Here is a 20,182-nt window from a genome sequence, read left to right as displayed (position 1 = left end):
ATGTATATATTTAATATACATATATCATACAAGTCATGGTATATAGCATACAGAACTGGCTTATTTATCCATCCATTTCTTGACTATGTCCACGGGGAATGGAAACACGTACGAGCGCGTCTCATTATTGGATATGGTGTTGAGCGTCTGAAGATATCGCAGCTGTGGACGATTCCAAGACTGTTGAAGCATTGGGCAACAAGTTGCGCTTCACATTAGCTCACCTGTAGTGCTATGGGATTCGTCATCATTATATCGGCGGCTTCCCGGAGCGACTTGACCGCGTCACGCTCGCCCTCGGCTGCCGCTACCTTCGCCCTTGCCTCGCGAGCCGCTTCCTGCTCTACGGCCATGGCCCGTTGCAACTGCGCCGGCATGTAAATCTCCTTTCTGGAATTCCGAATCGGACAGTAGTAGTCAGCACCCTATTAGCTATTATAATTAACTTACATCTCGACGCGCTCGACCCGCACCCCCCAGGCTTCGGTAGCCCCGTCCAGTATCCACTCGATCTGCTTAGACAACGACTCCTTTGAGGTGAGCAGCTCCATCAGCATATGCATTCCAGAGACGTTGCGCAGCGTGGTCATGGCCAGCAATCGCGTGGCTTCGCGCGCATTCGCCACCTGGAGAACAGCATCGAGTGGGTTCCTCACACTGTAATAGACAACTGCATCCACCTTGATGGTCACCGAGTCCTTGGTGAGTATCTCCTGCGGCGGCACATCGAATGAGGTGGTTCGCAGATCAACCCTCCGGTATGCATCGATGCAAGGTATTACGAGTACCATGCCGGGACCCCGTGCCCCGCCCTTGCGCAGACGGCCCAACCGCAAGATCACAGCACGCTGGAACTCCTGCAGCACAATTATGTAGAAAAAAAAGCAAAAGGGGACCGTAATGACGAACAGAACGTAAGCGAAGAAACAGACTATCTTCTCGCAGAGCGATGGAGGATCGTTTTCGGCTGTGGACGGAAGTCAGCACATATCGGGACCATCATATGGTCAGCTACTTACTCGTGCGTACGTTCCGCACCCCTTTCTCCGTGTAAACGATCGGGTCCGGAAATGAATCAGATGGCGTGGGGTGCTTTGGCCGTGGTGGTGGAGGTATAGGTGTAGGCTGCTCCGCCAGTGTTTCAGCCGCTTCATTTTCACCTAACTTTTGCTCCTCGGGGGGGTTGGTGTTCATTGCCTTAAATTTTGCATCTACAATCCAAGAAGACTACGAATTTTACACTTTTTAGAATAGTCGGAAATATTCAAATTGTGTAGTATCGAGCAGGAATGCTACGCAGGGCCAGCTTTATAGCCAGCTCAATATCTCTAATCCAAAGCCAAAAACTTACCATCAGACGGAACTATTCTTATCAGTTTGGATGTGATCTCCATTGTTTCGAAAATGTTGTCATCTCGGAAACAAAGGGCTGTGGTTTTCAATGCATTTCATGGATTTTATTTTATAATAAAAAATGAACATATTGTGCTGTCGATACAGATTACTGTAAGATATTTATAATATATTACAATAGAGATAAAGAACAATATTATGTTATAATTTCAACTAGAACAAAAAGAAGCCCCAAAAATAAACTATACAATAATGTCTATGCTTCCGAAAGGTTGGGATTTCATTGATAAAAAAATACTAGAGGAGAATTCTTTACTACTTAAAAGCAAATTAGATAAAGTAAGGAGTAGAAAGAAATAAAGAAAAATCTCCAACCCGGTGGGGGACAAATTTGATTGCCAGTCCGTCAGGCTATGCCGATTACCCCCATCAGAGATTAACCCGGAGATGAGTATAAAGGACAGCTGTTATAGAATAAAGGCGGAGAGAGAGAGTTATTTCCAAAGGAAATGTGAAAGATAATTTGAATTAGAAAAATGCCCTAATTAATCAGTTGTGCATCTAGACAAGATAACTGGTCTACAAGAACATAAAAATTAACTGACAATAAATAAAGAGATAACGAGTTTATGGAGAAAAACTACTTCAAGAACAGTCCTACGAATTGTTAATGAAGGAACAGTCTGCTAGAATACGATGGCAAGCGAAGATTAAGAACAGCTTCTGAACAGACTCAATACGTTCCTGATGCGCTCTATACTCTATACAAGAGCAGTATTCAAGCACCGGGCGTGCTAGAGAAGTGTAAAGCAGTTTAGTGGCAGTTCACTAACTTCCTTGGACAATCGTTTAATGAATCCGAGTACAGCCTTGGATTTATTTATAATGCTAGATATGTGAAGATTGATGTTCAATTTCGAATCGAAAAGAACGTCAAGGTCTTTAACTGTCGATATATGTACATACATGACTAAATGGGGAAACATTCCATGAAAGGTCATGATCTTACATCTAGAGCAGTTCAGATCATGAAAATGAAGAGGGTCTTTGTAAGACAGAATAGAAGTTTATGGCAGTGTGAAAAGGTAGAGGGGAGGTCTTTAATAAATAATAACTGACAACGGATTGAAACATCGTCATTTGTTTCAAGATTAATCGAGGAACTATCTTTCTGCCTGTAGGCATTCACGCGGATCAGCAGATGTAACTATTTTTCTTAGCTTTTTCCGGACAACTGTCAACTTCCCATTATTTCGATCTGTGCATCATCTCGGGAACTTATTTGTGCACTTTATTGGATCGTACCGCTTGCTAAAGCTCATATTTGTGTTTCGCAAATCGCAATATAAATTATAGCTGGCTCTGCTCAGCATCTGTGAGTGATTCGAATTACACATACATATGTCATACACACTCTAAAATTTGTACTCTTCTACGTAACTGCAAAATTCTGGGCCATGAATGCCAAACCCCCCGAGGAGCATCAATTGGATGAAGATGGAGCGATTGAGCCAATACCAGTGAAGCTGCCCCCACCAGTTCATTCCGATTCATTTCCGGACCCGATCGTCTACACGGAGAAAGGGGTGCGGAACGTACGCACGAGTAAGTAGCTGACCATATAGTGGTCAGTGGCCGATTTATGCTGATTTCCGTCCACAGCCGAAAACGATCCTCCATCGCTCTGCGAGAAGATAGTCTGTTTCTTCGCTTACGTTCTGTTCGTCATTACGGTCCCCTTTTGCTTTTTTTTCTACATAATTGTGCTGCAGGAGTTCCAGCGTGCTGTGATCTTGCGGTTGGGTCGTCTGCGCAAGGGCGGGGCACGGGGTCCTGGCATGGTACTCGTAATACCTTGCATCGATGCATACCGGAGGGTTGATCTGCGAACCACCTCATTCGATGTGCCGCCGCAGGAGATACTCACCAAGGACTCGGTGACCATCAAGGTGGATGCAGTTGTCTATTACAGTGTGAGGAACCCACTCGATGCTGTTCTCCAGGTGGCGAATGCGCGCGAAGCCACGCGATTGCTGGCCATGACCACGCTGCGCAACGTCTCTGGAATGCATATGCTGATGGAGCTGCTCACCTCAAAGGAGTCGTTGTCTAAGCAGATCGAGTGGATACTGGACGGGGCTACCGAAGCCTGGGGGGTGCGGGTCGAGCGCGTCGAGATGTAAGTTAATTATAATAGCTAATAGGGTGCTGACTACTACTGTCCGATTCGGAATTCCAGAAAGGAGATTTACATGCCGGCGCAGTTGCAACGGGCCATGGCCGTAGAGCAGGAAGCGGCTCGCGAGGCAAGGGCGAAGGTAGCGGCAGCCGAGGGCGAGCGTGACGCGGTCAAGTCGCTCCGGGAAGCCGCCGATATAATGATGACGAATCCCATAGCACTACAGGTGAGCTAATGTGAAGCGCAACTTGTTGCCCAATGCTTCAACAGTCTTGGAATCGTCCACAGCTGCGATATCTTCAGACGCTCAACACCATATCCAATAATCAAACACGCTCCTACGTATTTCCCTTCCCCGTGGATATCGTCAAGAAATGGATGGGCAAATGAAGGGGCTACAAACATGCATAGCTTCTTCGAAATTTATGATACATATGTATGTATGTATAAGTACTAGCCACTAGCGGAAAATGTTTCTGTGTCTTATTTTGTAAATGAATATTAAAATGCTGGTGGGGCAGACCTCGTCTATGCTTGGGTATCCGCTAGTGCCGGGATGAGTCGCTTGTAGACTTCGATTCCATGTAGATATGTGTCCGCATGCAGCCATTCATTATCGTCGTGCAGGGTTCTTGGCGTATGTTTGATCGGCGAAAATCCGAGAGCCGGAATACCAGCGTTACGAACGTAGCGCACATCAGTAGCGCCCGGAAGAACGAGAGTCTGAAGGCGTTCGCCGCTGGTGAAAGGATTAAATTAAATAATGAAGAGGATTATTAAGAAGTTCACTTACAACTGCTCTAGGGCGCTTTTGAAAGACAGCCAGTATGGATTGCTGTCGTCTATGGCAGTCGCGCCGAATCTAGGATTTTTCACCACAAATTCCACCTCAATGCCGCCTCCCGCCTCCTCGCACCAATCCCGTAACTGCTGCTCAAACGCCTCCATATCCACGTCGAGAGAGAAGCGAATGTCAAATGTGGCCTCGATAAGCGAGGGCAGCACATTTGTTTGAACGCCCCCGCGAAGCACTGTCAGGTTGACGGTGGTTACGTCCCCCAGACTCTTCCCTCCTGCCAGCAAGCGCTGCCGCTCGCCGGCTCGGAACTGCATCAATTTCTGAGTCACATAGTTAAGTTTTTCGCCCGCGGTATTTGGCAAGAGCATGAGACCGTGTCCCGCGGCTCCCGAGATATTCAGCTTGAGGTCTGTGGTTAGCAAAGGTGTTAAAAAATAAGATGGAAGCGCATGGAGAGAGGGTTAACTTACGCCAAAGAGTGCGCTCTGCGTAAAACACCGAGTATATCTCGCCTTCGTCGGCCATGCCTTCATCCAGAGCGAACCCTATGTTTAAATCTTTGAAGTGCTTCGTGTTGACGTAGTCCTTCATACCATGGGCCCCGCCAATTTCCTCGTCCGGTACAAAGCTCAGGAAGACGGTGCGCCTAGGCTGATACCCACTCGCTTTGAGGGCACGTATGGCTCCCAAATATTGCATTGCGACGCACTTCATATCCTGTGCTCCGCGCGCATAGATGCGACCGTCCTCAGCAAGATGTGCACTAAAAGGAGGATTTGTCCAGCGCTCGGGATAAACGGGCACCACATCCATGTGCGAATTAAGCAGTAAGGCCGGCAAAGCGGGCTCACTGCCCATCCACTTCATCACAACCACCGGCTTGCTGGGCACCACCGGGTGAACCACTTCTACGGGCAAGTCCAGACTAGCGGCCTGGCGTCGCAAAAAGGCCACACACTCGGCTGGATGGATAGAAAACAGAATAGTTCTTCAAATTTCAGCAATAACAGGAAATCCGTGGAGATCACCGATTTATTTCACTCTCATTCGCTAAAAGATTTTAGTTTTCAGATAAGTACAAGTATTACTTGTAGTATTTTTGAATAGCAATTGTATGGGAAACAACTTTAATATCACTCAATGAGGCTGAGTGGTTTTGGACCTATCATCTGCCTAATTATCTTCAAACTAAATCAGAACTCACTGTAGTCTATATCCGGCTGCACTGTGGGAATGCGCAGATACTCCCGAAAGATGGCAATCTCCTCATTCTTTTCCCACTTCTCGATATTGCTCATATTGGACTGATGTCGGCTGAAGTGGTCGGGACTAGCGCTGGTCCACAGATGTACGGAATTGAGTATAGCCCAGTATTTAAGTGTGCGTCGGAAAATGATAAGCCGATTGTTTATCAGCAAGTTGTCAAATGGATCCACTTGCTTTCAACGAGTCTTATCGCAGCCTCCATAAAAACAATAGATTACTTGCGACTTTGTCGATTTAGTTGCCCTCCCCCATAAAATGACTAAGCATATAATATACGCTTAACCCATCGCCTGCCTGTGGGCGTTAACTAGCACGTTAGTGAAAGAAAACAAGAGAGAGTTACAATCTTTATTCTGCACTCCAAGAAACTTTAAAACGTAGTTTTTCGATTGGTCGATTGTAGGAGAAAACTAGGAAACATTACAAATACAGTGAAAACTCTCATAAGGGACACCACTTTTTTCCGAACACCGCTCTTAGGCGGACAGTTTTTCTGTGTCCGGCCTCAGAGTTTTTACTGTATTCAAAGAAATAAAGTCATGGTCTCTAATCCGTAGAGTCTATATATGTAGCCAACTCGGTTGTTGTAATTTGAACCATTTTTGAAGTATGGACATTATAGTTTTACTCATTTGGGTAGAGAATATAAAAAGAGCGCCAGACCGACACTGGGATACTCTGCACCAGCCTCTCTTTCCGTTGCAGTTTATAAATTAAAATCGGTTTTTGTTTAATGAAAAATTTCAAAGTCCATTTTGACTCTCTAGTACATCATTGCCCTTCGGTTTTTGGGCATGAGTATACCATACCATATATAAGAACACAGTTTGGTTGAAATTGAAGAGTATCAAAAGTTATACACATATTAAAATCTCAGTTGAATATTCTTTTTATATTCATTAAAAGTCTAAGTTACGCCTTTAGATTGAGAATTAAAATAATTTTCCAGTCCTCTAGGCTTATTTCATTTTATTCCTGTTTTACATTCTACCTACTGCCTAAAGAGCAGTGGAAAACCCACACAAAAACCATTAAAAAAATGTGTAATATACATAAATGCATATAGAGGCTTGCTTCACAGTTGCATATTGCCACCGGGGAGGGGAGGTTAGGCGTTGGCCACAGCTGAGATGAGCTTCTTGTATACCTCGATGCCATGCAAGTAGGTATCAGCGCGCAAAAACTCGTCATGATCGTGTAACAGAATGGGCGTGTTGTTGATGGGTGAGAAGCCCAGGGCAGGGATACCAACTTCACGCACATAACGACTGTCGGTGGCGCCGGGAAAGACGCAAGTGCGCACCTTAAGTCCGCTGTGGATGTTAAAAAGTATGAGCATAGAGGCGCGGGCTTCAAAATGGCACTCACAGTTCATCGAGAGTCTGTTTGAAGGCTAGCCAATATGGATTTGATGCATCGATCTTGGTGGGCGGCACATACGGATTTTTCATCTCAAAATCTAGCTCGATGCCACCACCAGCTTCGGCGCACCAGTTGCGAATCTGCTGCTCAAAGGCTGCCACATCTACATCGATGGCAATGCGTATGTCAAAGGTGACTTCCAGAATAGGTGGCACCACATTGCTCTGCACACCACCATGCGCCTGCGTGAGGTTAACTGTCGTCACGTTGCCAATGTCAATGTTGGGATCCTGCTCCAGACGCTTAACTTGCGAGGCGCGAAACTCCATCATCTTATTCACCAGGTAGTTAAGTTTCTCACCCGCCGTGTTCGTCAGTAGCAACGAGCCGTGGCCTGCAGTGCCGCTGATCTTGAACCGGAGATCTGTAAACATAAATAAAGAGTGAGCTTAGAAGAGGAAATGGTTATTGCATATTGTGTGCTACTCACGCCACAATGTTCGTTCGGCATAATACAAGGCATATGTGTTGTCTTCACTGGCAATGCCCTCGTCAAAGCTGAAGCCTACGTTAAGCTTTTTGAAGTAGTCCATTTGAACCAGATCACGCATACCCAAATGACCGCCAATCTCCTCATCTGCAAAGGACAAGAGTGCTCAGTTTTCAAATATCGAACATGCCTTAAAAACTTACCCGGCACATAGGTTAAATAGACAGTTCGTTTGGGCTGGAAGCCAGAGGCTTTAAGCGCGCGTACGGCGCCTAGATATTGTGTACCTACGCATTTCATATCCTGTGCACCACGTGCAAAGATTCGACCCTCAGCATCTATGTCTGCTCCGAACGGAGGATGTGTCCACTTGTCGGCAAAGACAGGCACCACATCCGTATGCGAATTGAGTATAATGGATGGCAGCTCCGGCTGCTTGCCCAGCCATTTTATGACCACCACTGGCTTGGTCTCCACCACTGGACAGATGACCTCTACAGGTAGCTCCAAGCTAGCGGCCTGCCGTTTCAGAAACTCCACGCAACCGGCTGTAAATGGCGCGTGTTTTTAGTTTTTTTATGACATGCCACAAAGATACGGACCGGCCATATACATACATATGTACATATGTATGTAGATATAGCTAACGACCCAAGACTTACTGTAATCCACATTTGGATGCACCGTCGGTATGCGCAAATATTCACGGAAAATTTTAATTTCCTCATTGTTTTCCCACTTTCCTTGGCTCATTTTAATGGATAGCTAAAATGGCAGTGTTGCGCGTATGTATGTGTTAGTGCGTATGCTTATACATATGTACATACATATATAGATCAGAGTACGAATAAAGCAAATATATACATATCACAGCATTTGTTTTAAACTAAATTCGATCACAACAAGTTCACATTCTTCGTCGATCAGCTGTTGGTTTTTCATTGTTTTTGTTTCTGCTTCTCTTTAGCTCTTACCTTCACAACACTGGCAACGGTCGATCGCGACTATGCACTTTCGAAACTTGGCACTTGTTTAAATAAGCCACCAATGCTCGCCGGCATCTGCTTATTCCACTGTTTATTGCATTAACATATCTGTATCTGTAAATATATATGTGTGTGCGTATGTCTAGGCGTACACATTTCTGTGGTTCTCCCGCTTATCAGTGCCATAATTTGCACTATCAGCCGCTGAGCCGCTTAATGGGATACGGAATAATTGGTGTGCGGTTTCTTATCCTTATCTCTTGTTATTGTTTGCATTTAACCCAAATGTGTACAACTCAAGATACAAATGTATATTAGTTATAAGCGAATGCTAGCTTGGAGTTCATTTACAAATCGAAACACGCCAAAATAAATAGATTAAATATAAAGTAGTGAGGTTAAAGCAACTCATTAACAACAGTTAGGAATGAATTACTCAATAAAATGTTGAAAGAACAAATTTCAAAAAAGTTTTCATGTTCGCCTATTGTTTTATATTGTAATAGTTATGCTTGATTAACATGTTAATAGAGTTTGCACGATAAAAACTGTTTGGTTCGTGAAGTAACACCTTGTAATTCAAATTTATTTGAATCTTCTACAGATTTCTTTGAAGATTAAATTGCTTCTTCAATACGGTATAAAATGCATCCAATGGCCTATTTTCCAAAGAAGATGTGAGATTTTGAATTGGGATAGACATAGAATTCTGTTCAATGAACTAACGAGGCTTTATCTACAAAACACAAATCATGGCATTAATTTAAGACTTGGAAGAAGAACAAACACTAAAATTAAATATGCAAACACAAATGCGTTTAACTAAACACACACAACCCACACGTACACACACATATGCATTTTGTTGACGCGTTTGTCAAGCTTATAAATTAAAATAAATTGTCGTTATCCGCCAACACGCTGAGCAATGGATAAGAAATAGAATCTAGACTGAAAATATGAAACGGATGAACGAACGATCGAACAATCTAAACAAGTATAAGAAACTGTTAAAGAAACATTCTTGATTTTTCTTTTTAGTACAGATGTACCTCCCCTGAAGTGATTTAGCAGACGCATGATTTTTGCTATCCATTACAAACATACCAATAAAGATCGTGAAGTTTTTGAATTCTAAATAGTAAGCACTAAGAAATGATTAAGACCGTATATAAGCTTTAAGCAGATCCTTTGCAAACAAAACGAGGCTTTAAATGAAAACCATTAAGAGGGAGAATTCTTCAAAAAGAGAATTCTCGTCGGCATTATTTGAAAAGCCTTTATATATTCAACATATTTGTGATATTCGACAATTTGTTTGACCATATTGATCATCCTACAAACATCTAGTTTCAAATTATTCCATCAATCAATCTGGATATTTCCAATTTTAACTAAAATTTAGCTCAAATTTAGCACGGGAAAAGCGATCTTCAGCCACTGTGCGTCGCTCTTTAAACATCGCTATCAGATCGCAACGAAACGTAATGCCCTCGAAAATGCGGCTGCCTATGAAATTGAGTGTTGCGGCGATTCGACTCATAGACTCGACAGTGACACACGAGACGTCGCACGTCGTAGCTCGCACCTGGCAGTAGCTGTTGAAATGAGTGCCAATACCGATTGGGAGTCTAACGAGGAGCTGCAGCTCTTTCGAGAGTACCTGCGCATTCCCAGCGTCCATCCACATCCGAACTATGGTAGGTAGCAGTGGCGGATCGTTTGATCAATTTTCATGACGCAACGTCTTCTAATCATCGCTTTAAGTGCAGACGGTTGTTTGGAGTTCTTAAAGCGTCAGGCCAAGCAACTGGAGCTACCCCTGGCCGTTTATTATCCGAGCAATGCGGATAATCCTGTGGTGGTGATGACCTGGATAGGTCTGGAGCCTGAACTGCCCGCCGTCTTACTCAATTCGCATATGGATGTGGTGCCCGTATTTCCGGAGAACTGGACACATCCACCCTTTGGTGCAGACATTGATAAACAGGGTCGGATCTATGCGCGCGGAGCTCAAGACATGAAGTGTGTAGGGATGCAGTATTTGGGAGCCATACGTGCACTTAAACAGAGTGGGTCCAGGTTCAGGCGCACTATCCATATTTCATTTGTAGCAGGTTAGTGATTACGGTTGGGGGTAATAGAAGTATCATATAAAGGATTCCCTGTTGCTTGACATTAGATGAAGAAATGGGCGGCGCTCTGGGCATGCGCCCGTTTGTCCACACCGATGAGTTTCGTGCCCTAAATGTAGGCTTTGGACTAGACGAGGGTTTGGCTTCGCCAACAGATGAATTTCCAGTTTTTTATGCGGAACGCAGCGTGTGGCGTAAGTAGATTATGTACTTGTATATGGCGAGTCCTAATCCTGTGCAGGATTTTATTTTAAGGCTAGCGGCACCGCCGGCCATGGGTCGTTGCTGCTTCCCGGCACTGCGGGCGAGAAGCTGAACTATATCGTGGGAAAAATGATGGAGCTCCGACGTAGCCAGGTGTTACGGCTCGAGAACAACCCGGAGCTGACCATTGGGGATGTGACAACCGTTAATTTGACGCGTCTTAGTGGTGGCGTTCAAAGCAATGTGGTGCCTCCTCAACTTACCGCCTGCTTTGATGTACGCCTGGCTCTGGACGTAGATCATCGACAGTTTGAGGCGGATGTGAGTGCCAGTTTGTAATTCCTGTTTTTTCGAACAGCACTTACGCATTTATTTTAGATGCATAGGTGGATCGAAGAGGCTGGTGGAGGCGTTGAGCTGGAGTACGAGCATCAGAGGCCGCGAGTGGAGCCTACGGCCACCGATGAGAGCAATCCCTTCTGGATGGCTTTCAAGAGCGCCACCGATGAACTGTAAATGAATGAATGAATAATTCAGTACTACGATGTCTAATACATAATTGGTTACAGGGGTCTGGACATAAAGCTGCAAATTTTTACCGGCGGCACTGACAGTCGCTATTTGCGTGAATTGGGTATTCCGGCCTTGGGCTTCTCGCCTATGAACAACACTCCCGTGCTACTGCACGACCACGATGAGTTTCTACAGGCCGATGTCTATTTGAGGGGTATCGAGATATTCAAGAAAATTATTAAAAATGTAGCCAATGTGTAGGCATTTCGTTATTGCTTGCTATAGATTAAATATAAAAGTGGTTTCGAAAAATAAACATTTCATAGTTTATGCTGATTAGATTGCTTGATAACAAACTCACATAAATATAACGTAGAGTATGGGCGGGTGCTGCCGTTAGCATTGAAATTTCTAAACGTCGTTTTACCTCACTGAAACTTATCGGCTTTCGATGTCACCGCTGCGACAATAGCTAAATAAAATATGTCTCATTGACATTAATTTGCAGCATAGTTTCTGTGAATACAACTATTATGCCTTTTGTGTTCATAATCGAAACGTATTTTATTTAACAATCTATTTGTTTACGTTTTTTTGTAGGAATTTTTCAACACTAATCAACTTTCTTCTGCAATGGCAGAGCTAACCAGCACTATTCAGTTCATGCAATGAATAACTGACACCCTGTCTTAAAGTAATTCTAATTCTGGTAACTTTATGCATTAGGTGTGACGCCTGCTCTTACTAATTCCAAAGTTGTTTTAAATGTAATAGATGGATTAGCACTAAAAGACAGTGTCATTTAGCAACTACGAGGCCGTAATGTTACTTCGACAAATTTTCAGAACTCTAAAAATACGAATTTTAACATACATACATATACAGTACGTCAAGTCCCTTTTTTCCAGTTAAATAGGAAAATTGCTTTTAATGTTTGCCTCCAAGAAAAGAAAAAATGTTCTATACATTTTTATAAATTGCTTGTGCTTTTTTTTAATTCTGAACTATAATATGTACATATAGAATGAAGTTCCACAACTCCAATGGGTACTTTGGTATTAATGTTAATAAGCGTTAGGAAATAATGAATTGTATCCCATTTTCTTTTAATAATTTCCGGATGCAATTTATCGAAAATCTAACTAAACTAAACTTTCTTAAATATTTCTTTAGAAACATCGAACAATAAAATTTTTTTTCCAGAGTCTTCAATTTATAGCTTTGATGCTGAATATTTTTATAGTTCTATTGTTTTCGTTGGAATAATAAAATGCAACCGAAACACAAGCCATATGTTTAAATTAGCCGCTTTGTAAGCAGCTGCAACCGCTGGGGAATTTCTGCCCTTTACAGCACTATGAGTGAACAGCTGTGCCGTTTTTGTTTGCCAACTCGCTGTGACTGCCAAGTTGTGCTCCAAACGTTTCGCTCTCTTCGCAGTTGGCTCTTGTTTTTCACTGCGTTTGGTGGTCGTGGTCGGAAAATCGGGGGAGTTGTAATAAATCATAATATAATAGAAGCGCTGCAAAGCATAAACTTTTAAACCGAATGCAAATCGTGAAAGGCGTACCAACAACCATTTTTGCAAAATGCTAGCGAAATAGCAGCAGCATCGACAACAAGCTAGCAAAGTGTCAGCGTTAAATACCTTATTTTTTTCTCGGCATTTTTTTTACCTACAATAAAAATGTGCAAGTTGTAAGTGTGTGAGTGCGTGCGCGACAACACAACAGCAACAACAAAAAGAACAAGAAGCATGCGGTGCTCTTTGGCGTGAAAAAAGCAAAAGGCAACAACAACAACAATAAAATCAAACAGGGCCCCGTCAACACAAACGAAAATTATGTTGAACTAAGCGAGCACATCACACACCAAAGAAAAACAAAAACAGAGCAAGAAACGAAAAGAAAAAGTAAAACAAAAAAAAACAGCGCAAAAATCAATAATTAGAGCGCGTACCAAAGCAAAGCAAAGCAAGGTAGGCCAGCCAAGTAAAATGCGAACAAGAGTAAAAAGTTATTAATTTATGTATTTTTGTGTGCATTTTACACGTACATACATACATCACATTTCATGCTGTTGTTGAGTGTTTGTTTGGCAAACCACTTCCAGGTTTTTGCTCTTACCAATACGTAGTGCAAGTGAAATGAAAAACTCCGCGTAACCCTGTACGTGCACACGTAGGAGTATGTGTGTGTGTGTGTGCGGTGCCAAATCAGACACACAAACACACACGCACGCTCGTACATGATGCAACCCGGCACGGCCCGCTGCTGACAGTGCTTGGCCGTTTAGTTTGGTCCATGTGCGTTAGTTGTGGCAGCCGCAGCAACAACAATTTCCGCATAACTGGATGCTCAGGCTCTCAGTTAGTGAGAGCTTGTGCTATTGTTACGCTCTTTCTCTCTCTCCTCTCCCACTGTCTCTTGCTTTTCGTTCTGCCGTGCTCTTCGGCAAACGCAAACGCATGCAACGACGACGTAACACCGCCATTGCCGTCCAATTGGAAAACGACGTAAGGGCTGCTGCTGCTGCTGCCGTCACCTTTGCTGCATTGCAGTGCTGCCCAACACCCTGAACCTCCTGGTGCCATTATGTGCGCTCTACTCTGCTCTGAGCATGTCGCTTTGCGTGAGCGCTTTTGCACAGTGGACTCGATGATATCGGGCTTCTTCTTAAGTAAATGAAATAACATACATAACATGTACATAAATTTATGTGAAAACTTAGGAATCGCATTTACCCGCAACTAGAACTGCACACAACATTGAAAATAAAATTAGCATTACAAACTAAGGAAAGCAACAACAACTTAACCTAAGTAGTTTTTCTGCACTATTCAAAAATTTTCAGTTCGAATACTATTTTTAATTTGTACTACTATTGTCGCCTCTTGTACAGCATTCGCAAGACAAAACTTATTTTCAAAACAAAATTAGCAACTAGTTGCCAAAAAAAAAAAACAAACGTTTCCTTTCTCTATTTCTCTCTTTATTGAATTCCAGTAAACAAATCAATCGTAATCATACAAATTTTTTGTTGCGATTATACCAAAAACAATAATAAAGCCAGAAAAGAAAAACAATCATCAAAAAAAAGTATACAAAGTACGCGCCATTCCAATTGGAAAAGTCATGTTAAACAGCGCCAATAACAATTTTGTGCAGCATGTAAGTAGACACGACGAACGATTCAATCGTTTAAACTTTTTCAATAGCACGTAGAACCTCATAATATGCATTATTCTCTTTAATCTTTGCATGCGATCTTTGTAATTATATGTATGTACTTGTATTTGTATTTATACTATGTGTAAATATAGCAACACATCCATTTCTATTTATCACATCTACATATAACTCTCAATAATTTCAGTTTATTTTAACTTGTACACTGTGTAGAACCTACAAACAAACTTGGAATGCTTAAGAAGCTGATATGTGGCCTGTAAATCCCTAATATTTGCCTTAAAACACAATTATCTGCGGAATTATAAATGGCTCTCGCCTCACTTGGCTTCGTTCGTGTTCCAAATTCTAGATTCGCAGAGATTTAAGAATCGGCTCTCATAAACCTTAAAAATGCATATTCGTTCAAATATATCTGATTTATTTGGTTGAAATTAGTTTGGATGTTCTTTTCCTTCAGAAACAAGTTAAGAGATGAAATGCCATTCTTATAGTCGGTGCTTTTGTGATTTATAATATGTACATACTGGTTCATTTGTAGATCGAAAACGCAAATAAATTGATTAGTATTTATTATTATATATCTGCCCATTTATTATAGTTTGAATCCGATCACAAAGGAACCCACAGAGAAGGTTTTGAGTTGACGACTTTTGAATAAGCCCCTTTTAGAACATTTGAGTTGGGAACCTTTAGCTTAAGCATTTTTATTACTGTTTAATCATGTTGAAGGTTCATTAATTAAATATTCTTAACGATCAGTATGTGTATGTACTTGTAGTATATGAACAAATAGTTTAAATGTTGTAGTTTAAGCGACGAAGTTTTTAGTTCATATAACATAAAAGAGTATAAGGCGTAGAGCTTGTCCAGAAGCTTTAACTTCAGGAAACACCAGTGCGGTGTGTTAATAGGCGAACAAACCATCGTCACATAAAACGCATAAAATCTGCCCAGCTGTTTGTCAGATTCTTTATCTACTTATAATCAAACCATATCGTTGGATTATTATTCCAATTTTCAATTGAAGTTTTGATTGATCGTATAATAAATATTTTGAAAAGGAGCTGTTGCAAGTATTTGTGGCAAAAAATGCACTAATTGCAATCAACATTGTAATTGAAATCTGATGCAAATGGCATCGAACTATAAACTAGGATTTTGTGGCAATCAAAAATGTTACTTCCTTAGACATCACCCCAGCCAATTGACTCATGCATTCACAGCCTTTTGGTCCGATTATATACGTTGCTTTCACATCAGCCAGTTGATAGGTGCGCACAACTGATGGAAACAACTTTAGCCGTAGGGAACGGAATTCAATCTTACCAAACGTGAGTTGCCCCCAATATTGTGTGGCGCACGTTGCACGCACAGCAGCGTCTGGCTGTCTGCTTGTCTGGTTATCTAGCTGTCTGTTGTGCTGTCTCCTGCACTGAACCCTTTTTGACACATAAATCGTTGGGAAACATGTGTCACAGTTGTGCATGGGAGGAGCTTGAGGTTACCTTTGTAAATAATGGGGCTAACCGAGCATACCGAATTAACTCACAGCCAGTGCCTGAACAAATGGCAAAAACCAATTTGTGAACGCTCGACTTAATCAATTTGCATACTCGGAAAACTATTTAATACGCAGACGGAAGTGTGTCAATGACGACTCACCAGCCCCTAGTACTCCCCTCGCCACAGGGAGTCGCTCATCATTGAACGCAGAACTGTTTCGATGGGCCAAAGGCAAGGGGCAATAATTGCAGTGTTGTTCCGACTTGTTCCCTATCAATATCTTGCCCAGAATACACAAAAAAAAAGGCGTATTAGACTTCATTATATTTCAGAGTACCGGTATTAGGGGTGTCAATCAATACTTACATAACTATTATGGGACTACGTACACTTAAGGTTCCTTTTCTAATCTACCGTACCATGTTGTGATAGAGAGCTGTGAAGCTACTGTTTTCATAAAAACAAGATAGAACGCTACAGTCGAGCAAGCCCGACAGTAAAATACCCTGTATTCCCAAAAAAATGGAAAACTTAAAAAAACAAATGTGTATCAAAAAATAAACAAACTTGATCTGTTTAGAGGTCAGGAGAACCTGAATACCAAGTTTGGTTATTCTAGCTCTTGTACTTGCTGAGATCCTTGCGTTCATACAGACAGACAGACAGACGGACATTGCTATATCTACTCGTTTTTCACCCTCTGGGTACAGGGTATAAAAACTGTAAATAGTCGAACCCCAGGTATTATGTGTATGCTTTTTTGTAAATGTACCAAAAGTGTTTCAGAAATGGTCATTCTTTGGAACTGATTGTCTCTTAAGCTACATTTTTTTCCAATTGTATACCTATGTAATGGGATAGATCTAAATCTTAGTTTTCAGTTGCGAAAATGCAAGCTACTACATTTTCTTTAGTGTAGTAGAGTAGGCAAGGCCATTCCCTATAGTATTAATTAAATGTTTATGTTTTTTATTTGTTTCTTGAGCTCTTACTTTCAGACTAATATAAGTATCAGTTGCCTTAATATTCTTTCATATTGAAAAAAATTACGTTTCGATATCAGCGGAGGAACTGGCTGTGATTGAAACGGTAAATTTCCTTTTCAGGAATAGTGTTTTTCAAAGGCCTAACAAACTCACCATCTCCATCTGACGATCGCTTAAACGAAAACATTTAACTTTTGTTGGCTTCATTGAGAAGAGCACACCCGGGACTGTCTAAATTGTGTTCCATGGCCAGCATTTTTGTTAGAAAGCGCTACTTTCGGCAATCAGGAGACAGCTGAGTGTCCATGGACTTACAGTTGTGTCCACATGTACGTACATCTGTATGGGTGCACAGATTGATGTTGCACTCTAGTTGTCAGGTATCAGTGCATTTGCCAGCGCATTTTGTGATTTTCCCAAGCGCTGCATGTGAAAACTTTTCAATTATCTCAACCAAGAGACAAAAGTAGAATTGATTGAAAAACTGAAACCGAAACCAAAGCGAAGCGAACCAACCGCTGCTGTATTTCGCACAAAAGTCAACAGAAATACGAAAAAAGTTTTGTTCCCCATGGTTCACTCCCCCCCCCCCCCCCCCCCCCCTCTTTCTTGTTATTCCTCTTCATTTCATGTACATACTACAAGCGGCGATTTTCACTTCGTCTCCGTCGTCGTCATTCGCATCTTTTGCTTTTTTGTATTTGCTTGCATTTTAAAATAGTTCTCTACTTTGAAACAGATTTTATGCAACTGAGGGCGGCTAGGCAGGGGAAGGTGCTGGCCAAGAGCAAGCAGAATGCAGCACTACTCTGCAGTTGTTTATCGCTTGACTCCGGCCCCCAGCCCCCGGCCCCTGGTCTCCGGACCCGTTCCATCCACATTCTGGGACGCTTGACTAGCCCGCTCTGCTGCCAAAATCGGAAGGCAAATGCATTAAGTGCCTTTGATTGAACAAAAATTTAAACGTTCTCGATTTGTTTTGCACATTTTGCATGCGATTTAGCTTGTGATCTTTGTACATATTACATACGTACAAGTATACATATTTATATCTGGTATGTAATTATGTGTATGGATGCGGCCTGTCTGTATATCTGTGCGCGAATCAATACGTAAATCTTTGTAGGAACACGCGCCAAAGTTGTAAAAAGTAGTGCACATGCATTTGCATTCAACGAGTTGTCATACTACAAGTATATTGTCTTCTGAGTCATCCATCCAGTATGTTTAGTTTTGTTCAAATTTTCTGCAATGCTAACAAAAGTAAAGTGATTCTGGCCTTCATCTCGGCAACCCTTATTATGGGATCATTTTCGGCTAGCAAATACGATTTCCATATATATTTTTTAATGTTCTCAAATGTTGATAAAGGCTGCGACTTAATATTAATATTGGTATTCATCAGAGGTCGAGATCATATATACAAGTAATCTCACAAAATTTAATATCGAACGTATCATTTCTAATTAAAGACAAAAATATATTGGATATATTATATTGGATATATATATATAATATAACTAGATATTTGTATTCAAGTTTAGTCTCGTAAAATTGCCAAATGTGGCGTTATTATCATTTTTTGCCCGATTATTCCTGCGACATGCTAGTTTAGGGGATTATATATTAGAATTAAATGTACATATCTAGTATAATCTAGATATTAGTACAACAAAAAAGATACTTACGGAATGATGCAATCATGTGGAAACATTAAAAACGGTACGGATCCAACGCTCACGATGACTTTTCAATCTTATAATTTTTGCTACTAAGTAGGAGCTGTGCCCATCATATCAGAACTACAAGTATATTGCATTTTACTTGCTCACGTTTACTTCCTTCCTGCAAAGCGGATTATTTCATTAAACATCTATATAATATTATAGGGAAAGAAGTGCTTGAACGAATAGAAAGTGGAAAAGTTATACTTGTAAGTACTAAGTTAAATGTACGCATTTCACTCTAAAACATTCTTTTAAATGTGGGTTTAGAACATAAAAAGTAGATTATTCTTAAACTACAAGCTAACATTGCGTCTATATCAGGTTCAGTGTTTGCATTAGCTATATAGTCAAGAGGTATTATGAAGTTCAGGCAAAACAAGCAAGAGTCTTATTGGAGTCTTACTAAAAGAGCCTTAACTAAAAATAAATGTATAATATTAATATATTAATCATTTTAAATTAAATTGAGAGGGAGTCTTTCTTTCAAATTGTGGGTGGTGCTAAAGAAAGGATATTTTCTTTCCCATTGTTGTTTAAATGCGGGTTCCACTATCCATCGAAAGTATTTATAGTAGATTTCTGCGATAAATTAAAAAGCTAACGAGAGTATAACATTCCTGAATATTTAAGGTATTATAACATACTACATAAAGGTCTATAAAATGGTGTTTAAAGGCTTTGGGGGATCGATTCTGAGTATTATTTTTTTTTTTGTTGGCAGTTTTTGGTGCACAAAACTTTGGTGTTCAATTTTCTTTGGCTATAACTATTTACTACATTGAAAAATAAAATCAATCTCACCTTTGACGAGGAAGGAGGTATTGAAACAAATGGACTTGGCTTGCCTGATCAATCTTTTAACGAAAACCCTTCCGCTTAAGACTATAAAAGCGCTGGCGTCTTAGTCTCAAGAGAAGTTTTTCAACGCATAAGTTGCATGCCACTGTGCTCGGAGATTCCCATGGCCAAAGTGCTCAAAGAATTAATGTTGCATGACTGAAAAGTGCAAGCTGTAGCCGGCACAGGGGCAAGTCAGTCACTCGTGGCAAGCAGCTGCGTAAATGCAAAAAGTTTTGGCCTCTCGCTTAGGACGAGTGGATGCGATGGGAGGCGAAAACAAACTTAAATGAATTGTTCGATGCGGAACAGATGTACACACACACATATATATAGTATAGGTGCCACAAGCCATGACAATGTGGCAATGATGTCACACAAGCTTAACTGGCCCGAGGAAAGGGGACTCTGTATGGCAGTGGCGCCTATAATCATAAAATTGCAACAAATCGACGTCGCTATCCTTTACATTAGCAATGATTATCAACTTGATTAGGCGCAATGTCCAATGAGCTAATTAAGCTCAGCGGCTAAAAGCACCAACAATAACAACTCGAATAACAATAAACGTGCGCCTGTGCCTTGCGTGTCCCTTTCTTTTTTCAAGTGTTGTCTGACAACTTGGAAATTTATTTTGGCATACTTTTGTGC

The 20,182-nt window shown here is 41.5% G+C and overlaps 6 protein-coding genes across 8 annotated transcripts in view; 3 read left to right on the top strand and 3 right to left on the bottom strand.

Moving 5' to 3' along the window:
• Window positions 1-32: 32 nt before the first annotated feature.
• On the bottom strand, window positions 33-1,276 carry LOC115626858 (band 7 protein AGAP004871-like). 2 transcript variants are annotated; one of them, XM_030522359.1, is made up of 4 exons: window positions 1,020-1,276; window positions 451-967; window positions 225-390; window positions 33-162 (listed from the first exon to the last, which is right to left on the bottom strand). In XM_030522359.1, the coding sequence occupies exons 1-4, from the start codon at window positions 1,192-1,194 to the stop codon at window positions 61-63; spliced, it is 960 nt and encodes a 319-aa protein (XP_030378219.1). In that variant the 5' UTR covers window positions 1,195-1,276; the 3' UTR covers window positions 33-60. The 2 variants fall into 2 exon arrangements, with proteins under 2 accessions (XP_030378219.1, XP_030378220.1); XM_030522360.1 differs by having other exon boundaries at window positions 451-857.
• A 1,159-nt stretch (window positions 1,277-2,435) lies between these two features.
• On the top strand, window positions 2,436-4,052 carry LOC115626728 (band 7 protein AGAP004871-like). The gene is made up of 4 exons (XM_030522174.1): window positions 2,436-2,958; window positions 3,016-3,532; window positions 3,593-3,758; window positions 3,821-4,052. Exons 1-4 carry the CDS (start codon window positions 2,811-2,813, stop codon window positions 3,920-3,922), a joined length of 933 nt encoding a protein of 310 aa, XP_030378034.1. The 5' UTR covers window positions 2,436-2,810; the 3' UTR covers window positions 3,923-4,052.
• LOC115626727 (aminoacylase-1-like) lies at window positions 3,937-5,679 on the bottom strand. Its single transcript, XM_030522173.1, has 4 exons — window positions 5,536-5,679; window positions 4,802-5,293; window positions 4,326-4,740; window positions 3,937-4,271 (listed from the first exon to the last, which is right to left on the bottom strand). Exons 1-4 carry the CDS (start codon window positions 5,627-5,629, stop codon window positions 4,061-4,063), a joined length of 1,212 nt encoding a protein of 403 aa, XP_030378033.1. The 5' UTR covers window positions 5,630-5,679; the 3' UTR covers window positions 3,937-4,060.
• Window positions 5,680-6,538: 859 nt separating this feature from the next.
• On the bottom strand, window positions 6,539-8,454 carry LOC115626734 (aminoacylase-1-like). Of its 2 annotated transcripts, XM_030522179.1 has the most exons (6): window positions 8,424-8,454; window positions 8,112-8,214; window positions 7,653-7,997; window positions 7,450-7,596; window positions 6,966-7,383; window positions 6,706-6,910 (listed from the first exon to the last, which is right to left on the bottom strand). In XM_030522179.1, exons 2-6 carry the CDS (start codon window positions 8,200-8,202, stop codon window positions 6,706-6,708), a joined length of 1,206 nt encoding a protein of 401 aa, XP_030378039.1. In that variant the 5' UTR covers window positions 8,203-8,214; window positions 8,424-8,454. The 2 variants fall into 2 exon arrangements, with proteins under 2 accessions (XP_030378041.1, XP_030378039.1); XM_030522181.1 differs by lacking the exon at window positions 8,424-8,454 and having other exon boundaries at window positions 6,539-6,910; window positions 8,112-8,202.
• A 1,391-nt stretch (window positions 8,455-9,845) lies between these two features.
• On the top strand, window positions 9,846-11,603 carry LOC115626789 (aminoacylase-1). The gene is made up of 6 exons (XM_030522255.1): window positions 9,846-10,135; window positions 10,208-10,552; window positions 10,618-10,764; window positions 10,812-11,095; window positions 11,153-11,286; window positions 11,344-11,603. The coding sequence occupies exons 1-6, from the start codon at window positions 10,042-10,044 to the stop codon at window positions 11,546-11,548; spliced, it is 1,209 nt and encodes a 402-aa protein (XP_030378115.1). The 5' UTR covers window positions 9,846-10,041; the 3' UTR covers window positions 11,549-11,603.
• Window positions 11,604-14,216: 2,613 nt separating this feature from the next.
• The window catches only part of LOC115626668 (double-stranded RNA-specific editase Adar-like), an 86,406-nt gene continuing 80,440 nt past the window's right edge, over window positions 14,217-20,182 (top strand). The window contains exon 1 of the mRNA XM_030522090.1: window positions 14,217-14,457. Coding sequence (XP_030377950.1) covers window positions 14,422-14,457 — 36 coding nt within the window. The 5' untranslated portion in view covers window positions 14,217-14,421. The remainder of the gene's footprint in view (window positions 14,458-20,182) is intronic.

This window comes from Scaptodrosophila lebanonensis, unplaced genomic scaffold (genome assembly GCF_003285725.1).
Source record: "Scaptodrosophila lebanonensis strain 11010-0011.00,11010-0021.00 unplaced genomic scaffold, SlebRS2 tig00000089-arrow-pilon, whole genome shotgun sequence".
NCBI classification, from domain to species: Eukaryota; Metazoa; Arthropoda; class Insecta; order Diptera; family Drosophilidae; genus Scaptodrosophila; species Scaptodrosophila lebanonensis.
This window is presented reverse-complemented; position numbering and strand designations above follow the sequence as displayed.